The sequence below is a fragment of the Panthera pardus genome, unplaced genomic scaffold, assembly GCF_024362965.1.
Source record: "Panthera pardus isolate Hobbes unplaced genomic scaffold, ASM2436296v1 HiC_scaffold_11, whole genome shotgun sequence".
Lineage (NCBI taxonomy): Eukaryota > Metazoa > Chordata > Mammalia > Carnivora > Felidae > Panthera > Panthera pardus.
Genome location: NW_026526666.1, coordinates 56,087,743 through 56,104,809, shown reverse-complemented (window position 1 = coordinate 56,104,809; position 17,067 = coordinate 56,087,743). Strand labels below are relative to the sequence as shown.

Genomic DNA, 17,067 nt, shown 5'->3' with positions numbered 1-17,067 from the left:
TAGGGAATTGATGGGACAGGATGAGATTGTAACCGAATCTAGTAATAATGAATACCTGGGCATGACCTGATCATTATCTCTTGTATTGTTACAGATCTGATGGGGGGAAGCCTATTGAATTAAGGGTATGTCAATATGTTCAAAAAAGAAACTGAGGTGGAAGTGGGGGTAGGAGGTATCAGGTACTATCCCAGCATTCCCCAAAGGAGAAAATGTCCTTTCCATGTAATTACTTTCACCGGCCCTATAGTAAAGTTAGGAATATGAATTTGTCAGAGCTTGATTCCATTTACTGCCATGATTAGCATCTTTATTACATATTTGGTTTTTGCCACCTACCCTGCTAAGTGCTTTTCATGTATTGCTTCATTTAATCCTTTCAACATCCCTGTAGTGTAACAACCTTTATTTCTTCCCATTTTATAAATGAGGAGACTGAGGCTTGGAGATGTCAGAAAATTTGCTCAGGGTTGCAAAACTCTTAAGTCAAGGAACTAGGCTCACAAACTCCTACCACTTTGCTATATGCCTCTCTTATCATCTCCAGATAGCTTCCCTGCCTACAGTCTGTATGTTATACGTGCCACCTGGGTGTCTTTCAGACATTTACCAGAGGCTAGAGTAAGCCAGCCTTTGCTCCTATCCAAAACAGTCACACTCCATGTTCCCTGCCTTGTCCAAGTCCCAATGCAGGAGTTCATGCCTGACAGTAAACCATCTCATGATAATTTCCCCTATAAATTTACCTATAAAGAAGGATGGGATATGGTGGGAAGCAGACATAAGCATTCTGGTCAATTTGTCGGTGTCGATAAGTTGCCCTTTAGGTATGCAGTGGTTTCCTATGTGTTTTGGTAGTTTCTTGCTCTCCTAAGTCTGGACTCTGCACTTTTCCATGGGGTTTAGGACTAACTTTGTACCCCCCAGTGTCTTTAGTGAATATATTTTGCCTCTAATTGAATATCTTGGGCAGAAAGATGTTCTAATATCAGAGCTTGAACTATGAAAGAACTATGAAAGAACTAAATATTCAGTGTAAATTCAGATGTAGGAATTACTAGTATGGCAAAAGAAGAAAAAACTCACCTGAAGGGACCATCAGGGGATATCTGATGGGTTTAAAGCCTGATAGATCTGAAAGTCCCCAAAAGAAGCATTTGGAAGTGACAAGCCTATGTTTATTTCTGAGAGTTAGTTGAGCTGGATGAAGAGAAATTTTGACTGGTGCTCTGTGGTCATTTTTGTAGTAGAACCAAAGCTCCATGGTGTTTGCTAAAGTTGGAGAGTGCAAGTGAGTCCTAAAATACTGTTAACCACTTGTATCTTTTCCCTTTTAGGAAGACATCTCCCAGATCGTTGATCAAGGTGTGGTGGCAGGTCAACAGAAGGCACTGGAATGCCCAACTGACAGTGTACGTAATTTCCACTTTAGGTTTCGCTCTACTGGGATGGTGTGCATTATAAGTGGGTTCCAGAAAAAAAGGAGGTGATTACAATGAAATCAAATCCTTTGTGACTTGCCAGGAGGTTATGGTATGTCTTGCAACTTGAAGTCAACCCACAGCCGTATAACTGATTCTGTGTAAGGTGTTTGGAAATATTCTCTGTGCGTCTTCCTGGACCAATACCCTGAACAGGTGTTTAAAAGTGGGCCATTCCTGCAAACACACCTGCACTTAAATTCTGAGAGTGCCATGTCTTAATGTCATAAATAAAAATTTTAGGTGGGAGAATGCATTGTTCTATAAAAACATAAATACAATAATGTTGTATTGCTCCTTGCATTTTAAGTTTCACTTAAAAAACCAAAACTATACATTTCTGTCAGATTTTTGTACTTTTGTTGCTGTCAAGTGTGTTTTTTTAATCTTGATTCTCATTTCTATATTCTAGTTTATATTTTCATGCTGCTAAAATTTACATTATTACTGTACTATTCTTATATTTAAGGAACTAGAACTTACAAGAAATGCATAATATTTCAAACATTGCCAAAGGAAACGCCTTTGAAAAGTCTCCAAAATTATATGCTAAAAACCTAAATAAAAATGAGTAGGTGTAGGGGTGCCTGGCTGTCTCAGTCGGTAGAACATGAGACTCTCGATCTCAGGGTTTTGAATTTGAGCCCCATGTTGGATGTAGAGATTACTTAAAAATATAAAATCTTTTTTAAAAATGAGGTGTAGGAAGAACCTTAAAAATAACCACATTCGGTTCAACTGAAAACGTATAAGCAATTTTTAATTTAAGGACACATTTTTTACTTTATGTAATGCATTCGTAAATACTATTAATGTGTTAATACATTATATGCTGCCACTTACCACAAGGCACATATCAGCCATCTCGAAAATGTTATTTTAGAATAACATTTTATTCATCATCTGCCCTTTCTTTTCCCTGTTGGAAAATGAGCACTTAAATATCGAAAGCATTTTCCTTTGGGAAAGCGATCGTAACCCTTTTCCATGGCTACAGAAGAGAAAGGACCCACAGGTCAGTGAGCAGCACGTGCACCGAGGCTGTGTCAGCTCATTATGACAACTTCCCAACCACTTGAGCTGTTCCAAACCAGCCCTGACGGTTTTCAATCAGGAGCTGGCTGGTCATTTATTATCAAAGGACATAAAAACATTAATAGCTATTATCAGTTGAACTCTTAAACTGTTCCTGGCACAGTGATAGGTTTACTTATATACTTTTCTCTTTGATCTTTACAGCAGGTTTGCAAGGTTTAGAGACAATGCCACCAATTTACAGATGAGGAAGTTAAGTACAAGGAAGTTAAGTGACTTGCCTGTGGCCACACAGCTATCAGTAGTAGCAAACTCAACAATTCCTATCCTGTTTTGAATGGTGATTTTTTTTTCCCCATCATAAAGACCTGATGAACTGTAGATCCTTTTCTCCAGAAAAACACTGATTAACATAATTTTGATACAACACAGGATTTTTATAATTCCCAAAATGCCTTCTGTGGATCTCTTAGAAACCCATTTACCCCACGTTAAGAATCCATGGCTTAACTTTAAGCAATAATTCTTAAAACACAAAATGTGCCAATTTACTTGGTTTAGAAGGGGCGTTCCGGCATCCATAAATTTTAAAAGCTCCCTAGCAATTTTTGTTATAAAGACAGGGTCTGAGAATCACTGGTTTAGTTAGGTTAGATGGCCTATAACATCCATTCCAACTCTCAGGTTTGAATAGAAGACATTCAACAGAAAATCCAATCTTTCTTATCTTTCATTCTTGTTAGTTTGGTTTTGTGCCAATGGATGAGTCACAGGGAGCATACATTCCATCCTTCACCATACCTACCAACAAGAAGTCTGCCTCTAAAAGTATATGTTGGACTTCTCACTTGGTTCCTGTGGACTTTTTCCTTCTTGTTGTTGTTTTTAACGTTTATTTATTTTTGAAACAGAGAGAGACAGAGCATGAGCAGGGGAGGGGCAGAGAGAGAGGGAGACACAGAATCCAAAGCAGGCTCCAGGCTCTGAGCTGTCAGCACAGAGCCCGATGCGGGGCTCGAACTCACAGACCATGAGATCATGACCTGAGCCAAAGCTGGACACTTAACCTACTGAGCCACCCAGGGGCCCCTATTTCCTTGTTTTTTAATTGAGTTCAATACTATCAATATCGGTTGGAAAGCTGTTATACACAATGAAATGGAATGCTACCTGGAGCTGAGATGTAATGATGCAAACATTCCCTGCTATTATAAAAGTGATAATGTCATGATTGTGGTCTCTTGTACTTTCCTGTTTTAAAAATCACATCATTTTTTCGTTAAAAAGAATTCTTTAGCTTCCATTTTGCTTTGTTATTGATATTCTTTTTAAAGATGATACACAACAAAAGTGGAATTTAAGTACTGTATGAGTTTAGATTAGGCTCAATCTCTACAGGAAGTATCTCTTCTATATAAAGTATGGGTATGGTCAGTCTAAGAATGATTATCATTCTTATTTGATTACCATCCTCAAAAAATGCATCCATTTTTTGGTCCAAGATGGCTTCTCCAGTTATTATCACCCCATCTGTATGCCAGTTAGGGAGAAGAGGAAGGCAGGATTCTAATCCTTAAGAGAATGACCTGAAAATTGTACAGTACATCCTACTGGATAAGAGTCTGCAGATGTATCTGGCTGCAAGGAGGCTAGAAAATGTGGTCCTTAGAGTAATTGATATTTAGGTGGCTCCATTGTTCAGTTTTCTGATAATAAACCTGTATTTGTCATTTTTCCACTGCCCTCGTTTTTGAAATCACTGAAAATATGTCTTTGAATAAATCTTTTTAAGAAAGTATATGGTCATTATTAAATGTTGGTGATAGAAAAACTGCAGAAAAGAACGTTCATAGACTCATTGCCAAGCGGCTGTTTGATAAACATTTTAAACTTGTTGCATTCTGGGGTGCTTGGTGGCTCAGATAGTACAGCATGCAATTCTTTTTTTTTTTTTTTTTTTTTTGTGAGAGAAAGTGTGTGCATGCATGCAGAGAGGGAGTGAGAGAATTCCAAGCAGGCTCTGCACTGTCAGTGTGGAGCCCAAGGCAGGGCTTGATGCAGGGCTTGATCCCATGAACTGTGAGAACACAACCAGAGCCAAAATCAAGAATTGGAGGTTCAACCAGCTGAGCTACCCACGCACCCCTAGCATGCCACTCTTGATCTCAGAGTTGTAAGTTCGAGCCCATAATGGGGATAGAGATTACTTAAAAATAAAATCTTCTAAAAATAAAAATACAATAATTTGTAGCATTGTTTAGCTACTGACTTTTAATCCAACCTCTTCCTCTCATTAGTTTGTGATTTCAGATAATGACAATGACTTCTGTATCTGGAAAAGAGAGTAATAGTGTCTAACCCTCCAGGTTCTTCTTATAAATGAATGAATTCATAGATGTAAAAGTGTTTTTGAAAACTAGAAAGTACAATGCAGATGCACAATGGGTGGTACTGTTTTAGTTTTTATATACTGTACAGCACCTTGTATTGAGGCACAGCCTTCCACTGACAGAATCTTGAGGTATCATTATTCTGGAGCAGTTACCTTGATCCTATTTCTAGACTCCAGGGACAGCCTGGTGCTTCACTGCCTCCACCAGAATCTTCCAGCTGGGGATGGGTTCCCTGGCTAACTACAGATCAAGAAGGCAGGTCAGGTCACTACCTATATTTCTTAACTGCCTGTGAAGCAAGCATGGAATCCTTTTGGTTTTTCTTGGTTTTCTAATACTAATATTCATTGGAGGTCTTATCAACCCAAATCCAGAATGACAAGTTAATTTTCCGAAGCTCACGTAGCAAAGGTCTCCGTACCTTCACTGAATTACAAATTCATTTTCGACTGTGAATTTCCATGTCTTCAATTTTGCTCTTGTATATCCATTCATTGACTCATTCATTCATTCATCAAACATTTGTTGAGGCTCTACTATGTTCCAGGCACTGGGAGTCAATGGTGAATAAGGTACAGGTCTTTGAGATGAATTAAAATGTAATTGGTGTACCTGGCACTTAGTAAGCTTTCAGTGGATGCTTATTTCCTCTTCCTGACCCTCATGTTGCTCAGTTAAGCTGCCTAATGCATTTGACTATTGTGGATGTGTCCAGAAGAGATGGATAGTGTTGTATGCTCAGAACATCTGCAGCATAGATTGCTTTTCACCGGGCACAGCATAGGTATGTGCACTTCGCATTGATTTCATCAGTAAGTAGAAATTGTAAAAATTTTTGTTCTGTTTACCAGCCCTAGCATCATATACAGACCACAACGATAAGTATTGTCAGCTTTTATCCTTCTTCCCTTCCTTGATCCATCCTTCACTGAAGCATTTTAGATGTAAGATTAAAATAGGGAGGCATGGGGGATGGGACACAAATCATCCTAACTCCCTCCTGCTACCTCTCCCATTCTAAATTCTCAGAAGACATTATTGGAGTGCTGCCATTGTTTTGGTAACAACACACCAGTTTTAAAGTCTTGTGCTTTTGTTATCTTTCTCCTCTTTGACATGCATCTAATTTTCCTTTCTTTTGTAGGCTGTCAGCCAAATGAAACAGCAAAAATATTCGACGAAAGTTTCCTTCAGTTCACAAGAGATACCTTTAGCACCAGCTCCGTCATACCATTCAACAGATGCAGACTTCCCAGGCTATGGTATGATTCTTTCTCTGAGCAAAATTGAATTGACTCATCAGACATGAGAAAAGGGAAGGGATTGTGATGTCCTGAAAAGAGCACTGGACCAGGAGTCAGGAAGCCTGGCTTTGCACCCCTCCTATACTTTCTTAGCTTTGGGACTTGGACAGGTCACCATTTTCCTCATCTCTGTTTTTGGGATTGCCTAGTGCTTATTGAATATAAAAGTACTAGAACAAAAAAGGCCCTCAGTAAATACTGTTTGAATATGAGGCTTACAAATAAATTATTCTGTACTCTCTCCAAAAGAGTGTGTTTAGTTCATGAGTAATACCTCTTAAAAATCATATTCAGTCAAATTGTTAGCCTTGCATATGTTGATATAAGTTATTTGAAGACTGTTAATTTTCAGTGCTTAAAGACAAGAGTATTCATTTTCTATCTTTGAATTCCTGGCATGAATTATGCTGACTGGCAGTTGAAAATAGAATTTCAAAATGAATAATGAGTATTTCTACTCTGTTTTTATATTATATAAGTCAGTTTTTAAAAAGCCTATTTAAAACATTATGCTTACCAGTGGCAAAACACAACCCTGAATGAATTTAGCAAGCCTGACACCTTTATGGTATTAGTCTTTTACATGTTTTTCATAAACATTAACTCAATAAAAAATTTAGCAAGCCAGTATTATTCTGAAGTACTGGATTTTTACTAAAATTCTTGATGAATGTGGTCAGCAAACTATGACCCGTGGGTCAAATTTGGCCCACCATCTGTTTTTGCATGGTCTCCAAAAATGGTTTTCATATTTTTAAAAGGTTGGAAAAGTCAAAAGACTATTTCATGAAAATCATCTGAAACCCAGACTTCAGTGTCCATAAATAAAATTTAAAATACTATGCTCATTTGTTTATCTGTTGTCTAAGGCTGCTTTCACACATTAAGGATAGAATTGAGTAGTTGCCACAGAGAATGCATGGCCTGTAAAGCTCAAAATACTTACTATGTGGCCTTTTACTGAGAAAGTAACAATAATTTACCAATTGAGTTTTTATTTTATTTTTTATTTTTTAAAATTTACATCCAAATTAGTTAGCATATAGTGAAACAATGATTTCAGGAGTATATTCCTTAGTGTCCCTTACCCATTTAGCCCATCCCCCTTCCCACAACCCCTCCCGTTACCCTCAGTTTGTTCTCCATATTTATGAGTCTCTTCTCTTTTGCCCCCCTCCCTATCTTTATATTATTTTTGTTTCCCTTCTCTTATGTTCATCTGTTTTGTCTCTTAAAGTCCTCATATGAGTGAAGTCATATGATTTTTGTCTTTCTCTGACTGACTAATTTCACTTAGCATAATACCCTCCAGTTCCATCCACGTAGTTGCAAATGGCAAGATTTCATTCTTTTTGATTGCCGAGTAATACTCCATTGTACATATATACCACATCTTCTTTATCCATTCATCCATTGATGGACATTTGGGCTCTTTCCATACTTTGGCTATTGTTGAAGTGCTGCTATAAGCATGGGGGTGCATGTGCCCCTTCGAAACAGCACACCTGTATCCCGTGGATAAATGCCTAGTAGTGCAATTGCTGGCTCGTAGGGTAGTTCTATTTTTAGTTTTTTGAGGAACCTTCATACTGTTTTCCAGAGTGGCTACACCAGCTTGCATTCCCAACCAACTGAGTTTTGATATGATGTATCACATATTTATATCTCAATAACAGAAATTAATCATCCTATAATTTAATCTGTGGAGATTCTACTCGTTCAGTCATTTCCTTACCAAACATTTATTGGGGGCCTGGTATGTCAGGCTTTGGGCTGGATTGTATGGGAGAAATACATACCAAGACTGACTCAGGACCAGCTAGAATGAGGCAAAAATGGAGGAAAAGAAATGCCATCGCCAGCATCTCTGACTATGTATTCTCTCTCTTCTCATCCAAGAGGCTAAACTAGTTATTTACATAAGGACAAGAAACTTTGTAAAGCATTCATGAAATTATGCCACTATATTGTACATGGTTTTTATTGTAAATGAATGGAAAATGCAGTGTGAATTACATATGCTGCAAAAAGATCTGGAGTGAAATTAGGTTTATAATTTAATATTCTTCTAATAAGGCATTTGTTATTGAGGCTGAGTCACTAAATTTCTCACTCTTAACCAAGAGACCATTAGATTAACAAATTCCATGTGGTCAGAAAGAGTGACTATATGAATGCTACATTATGCCAGCTGCTGGACTGGGCACCTTACACACATTGTTCATTTAATTCCTGTTAGAAAGTGGCTCGTTACATGCATCTTTTCAGAAGAGGAATGAGCCTCGGTTTCACCCACCTATTAATTTCCTTCCTGGGAACTTAAATCCGTGTCGCCACCACTCCAAAACCTGCTTTATTATTATTATTGCTTACAGCAGAACCCTCCACAGACTTACCTACAGCCTGTTCCCTTTTGTTTAATATCAGAGATTGGCAAACTTTTTCTGTAAGGAGCCAGATAGTAAATATTTAAGGCTTGTGGACCATATGGACTCTGTTGCAGCTACTCAACTCTGTTGTCATAGGGTGATAACAGCCATAGACTGCAAGTAAATGAACAGGGCTATGTTCCAATATAACTTCATTTATGGACATTGAAATTTGAATTTCATGTAATTTTGACATGTCTTCAAAAAAAATTTTTTTTCTTTTTTTTTTTTTCAACCTTTTGAAAATGTAAAAATCATTCTTACCCCGCAGACCCTTGCTTGTACAGATGTTTAATGAGCTTTCTGGATCCCAAGTTGGTCCCTGTGCATTAGCTGCAGCTGACCAGCAGGTGGGGCTCTTTATTATCAGCCCTTAACTAAATTCTACCACGTTGTAAGAATCAGTACTTGTGATGATTAAGCTTAGTTGTCAGAAAAGATGACATTCTCTGGAGGCTGTTATTTGTATAAGAATCTCTTGAAATTAACCTTTTGAATATTTTGATTTTTCAATTAGTTCGGATCAGTCATCTGGAAAATGCACATATGTAGAAGTTATGCCAGAGAAAGGGGTTGTATTAAACATCTTTTCCTAGCCAGTAAATATTTTTTTTCTTTTAGTTTTTAGAGAAACTCAATCTAAAAGCAGTGATTTAAAAAAGTAAATGTTGGGGCGCCTGGCTGGCTCAGTTGGTAGAGCATGAGACTCTTGATCTCAGGGTTGTGAGTTCTACCCCACATTGGGAATAGATGTTACATTAAAAAGTTAAAAATGAAATCTTTAAAGAAAAGTAAAAGTAGATCTTTATAAAATAGAAATAACTCGTAATGAGTTTTTCAGTCATGGACGCAGTAATTCTTTTTTTTTTTTTTTTTAAGTTTATTTATTTTTGAGAGAGAGACACAGAGAGAGACAGAGCCTGAGCAGGGGAGGGGCAGAGAGAGAGGGAGACACAGAATCTGAAACAGGCTCCAGGCTCCAAGCTGTCAGCACAGAGCCCTACAGGGGGGCTTGAACTCACAAACTGTGGGATCATGACCTGAGCTGAAGTTGGGCACCTAACTGACTGAGCCACCCAGGCGCCCCATCCCAGTAATTAATTCTTAAATGTGCTTGTGACACATTATTATTATTATTATTATTATTTTACTATGTATGTATTTGGGGATCATTGTTCAGTAATTATTATTTTCAGCTAAATCATATTTTATTGATTAAATCCTTTATACATCTTAATTGGTGTGCTATGCTTTAATTGAAAGTAAGCATGAACTCTTAGTGTCTTAGAACTGTAACTCAGAATCTTCTATCATTCTAGTCTTTATTTTCATTATAACGTATGCCTATATGTACTTAATCATTTCATCATTTTTCCATACCAGTTTTCATGGTGTATATTAAGATTTTAAAAACTTCAAGTATAGTTAAAATAAATGATTGAGTAGGGGGTGGTTGTTGTTTTAATCTCAGAAGCGTCAGGTTTCATCCCTTCCTGAATGGGCGTTAAGGACCCAGCGTTTCCTTCATGGTGCTTAGCAGGAAAATAGCGAAATGACGAACACATGCAAACCCCGCGCTCCCCAAGTAACGAGTGTGCACGCCGGACTACATCTCCTACTAGCCGGTCATTCTGTGTTCAATCCTCCAGGTGGTTTCCAGGCTCCTCTGTCAGTGGACCCTGCCACGTGTCCCATTGTTCCTGGCCAGGAAATGATTATAGAAATATCCAAGGGACGTTCAGGTCTTGGTCTCAGCATTGTGGGAGGAAAAGACACACCTTTGGTAAGTTCCTAGAAGTAAAGTGTATCTATACCGTTACAGAGTTAGTTGTGGAACCTTATTATGGCCTTTATCACTTCTATGGAAGACTTGGCTTTTTCATGGAATGAGAAGAAGCATAATTATAAATAGATATGCATGCATATTCTGGCCAGCCTTAAGTTTTTCTCAGTGTTTAATTTTCATCAGGATTTTCTCTGTCTAGGACATGGAGTATTTTTTTTTTTTTTAAGTTTTATTTATTTTTGAGAGAGCACAAGCAGGGGAGAGGCAGAGAGAGGGAATCACAGAATCGGAAGCAGGCTCCAGGCTCTGAGCTGTCAGCACAGGGCCCAGTGCGGGGCTTGAACCCATGAACAGTGAGATCATGACCTGAGCAGAAGTCGGGCGTTTAACCAACTGAACCACCCAGGTGCCCCTGGAGCATTTTTTTATAAATGCTTACTAGACCAAGAGCATTATAGCAGCATTTAGACATATTATAACAAGATTATAACTGGGAACACCTGGAGTTAACTAGCTCAGCAGCCAGTTTTAGCTCTCTGCCTTTTCATGGAGTAAGATTTAAATACAGTTTAAAAATACAGCTTGGGGGGGGGGGCATCTGGGTGGTTTCTTTGGCCCAGATCTTGTGTTTTGTGGGTTTGAGCCCTGCATTGGGCTCTGTGCTGACAGCTCAGGGCCTGGAGCCTGCTTCAGATTCTGTGTTTCCCTCTCTCCCTCTCTCCCTCTCCCTCTCTGCCCCTCCCCTGCTCGCATCTGTCTTTTTCTCAAAAATAAATAGACACTAAAAAAAAAAAAAAAATACAGCCTGGGGCCACCTGGGTGGCTCAGTCTTAGGTTAAGCTTAAGCGTCTGACTCTTGATTTCAGCTCAGGTCATGATCTCAGGGTTTGTGGCTTTGAGCCCTGCGTTGGGGTCTGCACTGACATCCCAGAGTCTGCTTGGGATTCTCTCTCTCTTCCCCTCTTTCTGCCCCTCCCCTCCCCAAACTAAATAAATAAAACTTAAAAAAAAAAAAAAAAAAAAAAAAACCCTAAAAATATAGCCTGAAAGTGCAACGTGGATGGAACTGGAAGGTATTCTGCTAAGTGAAATAAGTCAGTCAGAGAAAGACAGATACCATATGTTTTCACTCATATGTGGATCTTGGGAAACTTAACAGAAGACCATGGGGGAGGGAAAGGAGGAAAAGAAAAAGTTATAGAGAGGGAGGGAGGCAAACCATAAGAGACTCTTGGATACTGAGAACAAACTGAGGGTTATGGGGGGTGGGGGAGAGGGGAAAGTGGGTGATGGGCACTGAGGAGGGCACTTGTTGGGATGAGCACTGGGTGTTATATGGAAACCAATTTGTCAATAAATTATATTTTAAAAATAATAATAAATAAATAAAAACCAGACTTGAAAATAATGATGATAATAATAATACATAAACAAGAGAACATTTATATCACTTCAAATAAATAAATAAATAAATAAATAAAAATATAGCCTGGACCAAACCACTTGAATGGAAACTTATAAAGAAAAGGTTGCCCCTTTCCTCAATGACAAAAGCTGAACAGACAGCATTCCAAGCCATATAATTAGAAATGTAGGAAAGTTCTGGGGTCTTAATATGGTAAAGACATTGGAGTAGTATGCAGAAACTACTGGTCAACCTTGAAGATTGGCTGTTTCTCCCTTCCAGGGCCTGTTTCCTCATTTATCCAAAGAGATATTCGTAAATATTAAATAAGCCGAATTTGTATAAATCTGTATTTAAAACGAACGAGGGAAATCATATTTTAAGGAAATTTTGTAGTGAATTCTTTCATGAAGAAGTAACCCTCTGATTTGAGTTTTGTAGATATAAGTCTATACTGCTTAAAATAAGGCAGAACTAGATTTTCCATAGGAAATCAGAAGACTTACTTTAAATCAGCATGTTTTGCCTAGCTAAATGAGTTTGTTAACTGATTTTTTCTTTTGTTTTTGTTTTTGTTTTTGTTTTTGCTTTGTGTGGGTTGGTTAGAAAACCTGAGTAAGATGTGCCCATGCTGCACTTGGGACTTTACTATTGCGTATATTTGTGCTGTTGGCTGCTAGTTTGGAGGCTTCCAGTGCTCCTTTTCACCTGCTGCTTCTTGGATGTGAGGCTATTTGCTAAATACTACGTTCTGCTTCTCTTTGCCACCACAAGGCAGCCAAAAAAAAAAAAAAAATCTTTAACAGCATTCTAAAGTTCATAATATATAGTTCTGCCTTTTGAGACTATAAATCCCATTGTCCTTGGAAGGATAAGCACCACTTTAAAAATGAGAAATGGGGTGCAGCTTTTATTTTTCAACCTCAGGTACCTCATCCAAAGCTGTAAGTTAGACTCACTAGTTAATATATAGCCATGTCTGTTTTTGGTGAAGCTGAACAGCTGGGGGGTGGAAGGTGCTTTAACAAATAAAACCACTGTTTACCACAATGAAGATCTTTTGTTTCCTTCTAAATTTTGACATGGAATACATAGCCTAATTAACATGCCAGGTCATATTATCCAGTCAGGTCATGGGATTGCATCCAGCCAGCAGGAAGTTACAAATAAAGATGAGAGCGTATGAAAGGGAATTGCGGACAGTTTGACCCACTGTCAAAAGTACCTTTGCACTTGCCTTTGCACATGTGATTATGTGATGCCTCCTTGAGCTCTGATTCAGGGAAAGAGCATGTTTTGCGTGCTGGTGACCCTTCTTAAGCATTTGCTCCAACCATCTCAGTTAGGGTTTCTGTGCTCTCTCTGTTGTGTGTCCAACAGATACTTTTACTATCTTTGGAGGAATGAAGCCTCTGGGACTTGGTCTTGACAACACACCAGTCCTATCTGCTGTAAATAATTGCTTCAGAACCAAGACAGATGGTTTCTGAGATCAGAGAGAGAGATCTCACTTGACACCCCAATGTGTTTGCAGCCCGTCCTCTAACATAGGCCTTTTAAAACACCAAGACAATGGTGAGGGTGAGCCTCTTGGGAAGGTTTATGAGCACACCTGCACCCACTCCTCAATGACAAACTTCTGCCTCTGTTGTTTCAATCTTATGACGTGCTCCCAGGTCTGCTTTTGGTGAATGTGGCTCTTGTATGATAGCCTGCATATGTTTGCTTGAAGGCTGCCCTCTTCTTAATGCCGAGGACATGAAGTTGAATGACATAACCCTGCCCTTACACATTTGTTCAAGTTGATCCTACTACCATCAGTGTTTATGGTCTAATATAAGGGACCAACCAGTGAAAAATCTTAATAAGGACCATTAAAATAGCTACTTTCTCTGGAAAGCATAAAAAAGTAGAACTGTAGTGCACATTGTCTAGATATACTTAATATGGATTCGTTTTTATATGTTTCTTATACGCCAGTATCTTAGTCTATTCAGGCTACTGTAATAAAATGCCACTGACTGATGGCTTATAAACAACAGAAATTTATTTTTCATGGTACTGGAGGCTGGAGGCCCAAGATCACAGAGTCAGACGAGGGCCCTCTTCTGGGTTGTAGACTTCTCGTATCCTCACATTGTGAAAGGAGCCTCTGGGGGAGCCTCTTTTAGAAGGACACTGATTTCATCCATGAAGACTCTGCTCTTGTGACCTTATCAGCTCCAAAACGGCCCACCTCCTAATGCCATCACACTGGTCATTAGGGTTTCTACATATGAGTTTAGAGGGGCACACAACAAGGAGATCAGATAAGGTATAAAGTAGTATATTTACTTATATTTTTTATCTCCTTCCATCCATCCGTCCACCCATGCTTTCATCCTATGTCTTCCCCCACTGCCACCACTTATTTTGGTCTTGGAGTACTAGTTTTCATGAAATCTTGCAACTCAGAAGACACAGCATATTCTGCCAAATGAAAGACTGAGGTATGATGCTTGCCACATATGTTTTAAGCATCTCCCTGAATCTTTCAGTTCCCCCTTCTCTGAAATGTTTGCTTGCTGATGAGAAGTTTTACCTCTAGTGTCCCCAGAGGAAGTAAAATATAGTTTTCCAATGTCATTTTATTGGTGGTTATTCTATTATATCAGCCTTGGGAATTCTAGAGAAGAGAAAGAAGAACTTAAGAAACAAGTGTTTCATCTCAGAATATTGGTCAAGTTGAACCATTCTTGGGATTAAACAAATGAAGTGGAGAAAGAATGAGGAAAGCTTCCCCAGGAGCCCTCACTCTGTGCATTTTCCTTTCTCTGGCTACCTTTGCCAACGGTCCCACACTGTAGACAATGTGTTATATCAAATCTAATAGTCTGAGAAATGATGCTGATTCTATGGCACCAGAATCCCAGATCTTTTCACTGCAGGGTCTTGGACAAGTGACTTAAACCGTTATAGATTAATCTGCTTCTCCATTTGTGTGAAAGTGGTGACAACAAAATCTACCTCTTATGGTTGATATGTGGATTAAGATAAAGAATATAAGGCACTTTTCCCAGTACCTGTCTATACTGAGTTCAGTTATTAGTGATTATTATTAAACATTCCTATTAAAGTATATCCTTAGTTCCCTTCATCTGTATGTCTTTGATATATTAGCTGCACACTGAGAAACATGACTTTGTTTCTGCATACTTAGATATTTATTTTTCAGCACCAAACTCTTAAAAAGTGGTTTGGCACTGTTCTTAATATGTAATTAATGTGTATCCTCTTATTTAATTCTCCCAACAACCCTATAGAAGTAGTGGTATTATCCCCATTTTACAGATGAGGAAACTGAGACTCAGATTAGTTAGGTAACTTCTCCAAGAACATAATGCAGCAGGATTCTCACACAGAGAATCATGACCCCAAGGCTTTTCTTTCCAGGAAACAACTTTATTCCTGCCGGCACTGCTCAGTTGGGCTTGTACCTGAAGAACTGAGCCCTGAACACCACGTGGAGTAGTTTTTTATGTATTTTCTACTTCTTTGTCTCCCATATATGGTAACGCACACAAACATGTAGTCTGATTAAGTGGTTTCATGTTACAAGTTCATGAGGGATGTTGCATGTACGCGCATAGCCAGGTTACCTTGAGGTTTTTTTGTTTTTGTTTTTGTTTTTGTTTTTTTCCTTAGGGAGGGGACCCTACCACAATAATGCTAGCAGTTGGTCCAGTTGGAGTTTCATCAAGCTATCTGACTGCAAAGCCACACCACTGGGCTCCTTTTCTAGTGCTACCTCTATGTGTCAGCGATTTTCACCTGTAAAAGGGGGTTGTTCATCTCACCCACCAGACCCTGAGTATCTTGAGAACAGACCTGTTTTATTGTATTTTGTACCTTTGGTACCACCATATAGAGCCTTGCACACTTAAAAATATGACTGTCTAGCCTCTGAGCCACTCTGAACTCCAGCCATGCTGGCCTCCTTCAGTTCCATTCAAGGCATTTGCACCTGCTGTTAGATCTGTCTGGAGTGCTTCTCTGATCAGTTTTAGCTGTAGCTAGAGTATCCTGTTCATTTCTGGGTGTGATTATATCACAGTTGACAAGGACATTATTGAAACCACATCACTGTGAGGAAGAATTGAATCAAATGGAAAAGGGAAGCTCAGAAGGGACAGTGACATGCAAACACGTAAGGTTATCTTTGTGTGGATGAAGGGTAGGAACAGTTCAAGTGCTTCCGAGCGGCTCAGTGAAAAACAGATTTCACATTTTCATAAGGAAGAACTTTCTAGACCTCAGCTGGCCAAAGTTGGAGTGAACTACGTAGTGAGTGCCAAATCTCGAGAAATATTTTGACAAATGCAGGCAGCCACTTTGCGAGGACATTAGTGTTATTAGGCTTTCTCTTTTAATCAGACAGGAACGTGTTACATTGAGAAGTCTCTTTCTCAAGGGTATGGTAGGATAAGGAAATTCATTCTCTCTTTTCATTCCCATCTCACAGGTTTCTTAAAACGTCAGTCTTAAGTTTTTTTAACTAGAGAATAAGGCTTAATTACTGTTGAGTTTTGGTTTATGGAAACTAGTCATTATTACCACTTTTAGAAAGGTTAAGTTTATGAACATAAGCCCTAGTTGCTATACTTGTATGTTCCTCTGCGTCTGGAGATAAGCTTGTCTCCTTACAAGAGGAAAACAATTAGCCTCGGGCATTTGGTTCCTCTTGATATTCCTGGTACCATCCCATTGTAAATGAGGTCAGTCAGCGGATGCCCAGGATAGATTGTAAAATTGAGATGCTCTATTAATATTTAAAAGGCCTGGGAATATCAGATTCAAAATCTTATTTCTCTCTAAGTTTCAAATGTGTATTTTTTTCACCACCTGATTCAGTACCAATTTAAGTCAGTCTTATTAAATAGAAGTTCCATAGATAGAAGAGGTACATTAGCAAGAAGCATCAAGGTAGAAGGACTGTCACATTTGGATACTGTGTGGTAAAGTCATCCATCTAGAAATTGAAGCGAAAAATATTTTTTAGCTCTCACCATATGTCTGGCTCTGCAGTGACCTCATTTAACCCTGATTCACCATATTGCCTGCTATTGTTTAGCTGTTACTGCTTTTGACCATTTAAACTTAGGACTGTAGCAATTTAAACCACTATATATTTTTTTTAAGTAAGCAGAATAGAAAACTATTTTACATTTGATTAAGTGTTTTATTTTGCTATTCCC

The 17,067-nt window shown here is 38.6% G+C and overlaps 1 protein-coding gene across 4 annotated transcripts in view; it reads left to right on the top strand.

The window, feature by feature from the left end:
- The window catches only part of PATJ (PATJ crumbs cell polarity complex component), a 361,962-nt gene that overhangs the window by 285,352 nt on the left and 59,543 nt on the right, over positions 1-17,067 (top strand). For all 4 annotated transcript variants that reach the window (XM_019449080.2, XM_019449079.2, XM_019449078.2 and 1 more), the window contains exons 32-34: positions 1,338-1,412; positions 6,054-6,171; positions 10,292-10,425. In XM_019449080.2, coding sequence (XP_019304625.2) covers positions 1,338-1,412; positions 6,054-6,171; positions 10,292-10,425 — 327 coding nt within the window. The remainder of the gene's footprint in view (positions 1-1,337; positions 1,413-6,053; positions 6,172-10,291; positions 10,426-17,067) is intronic.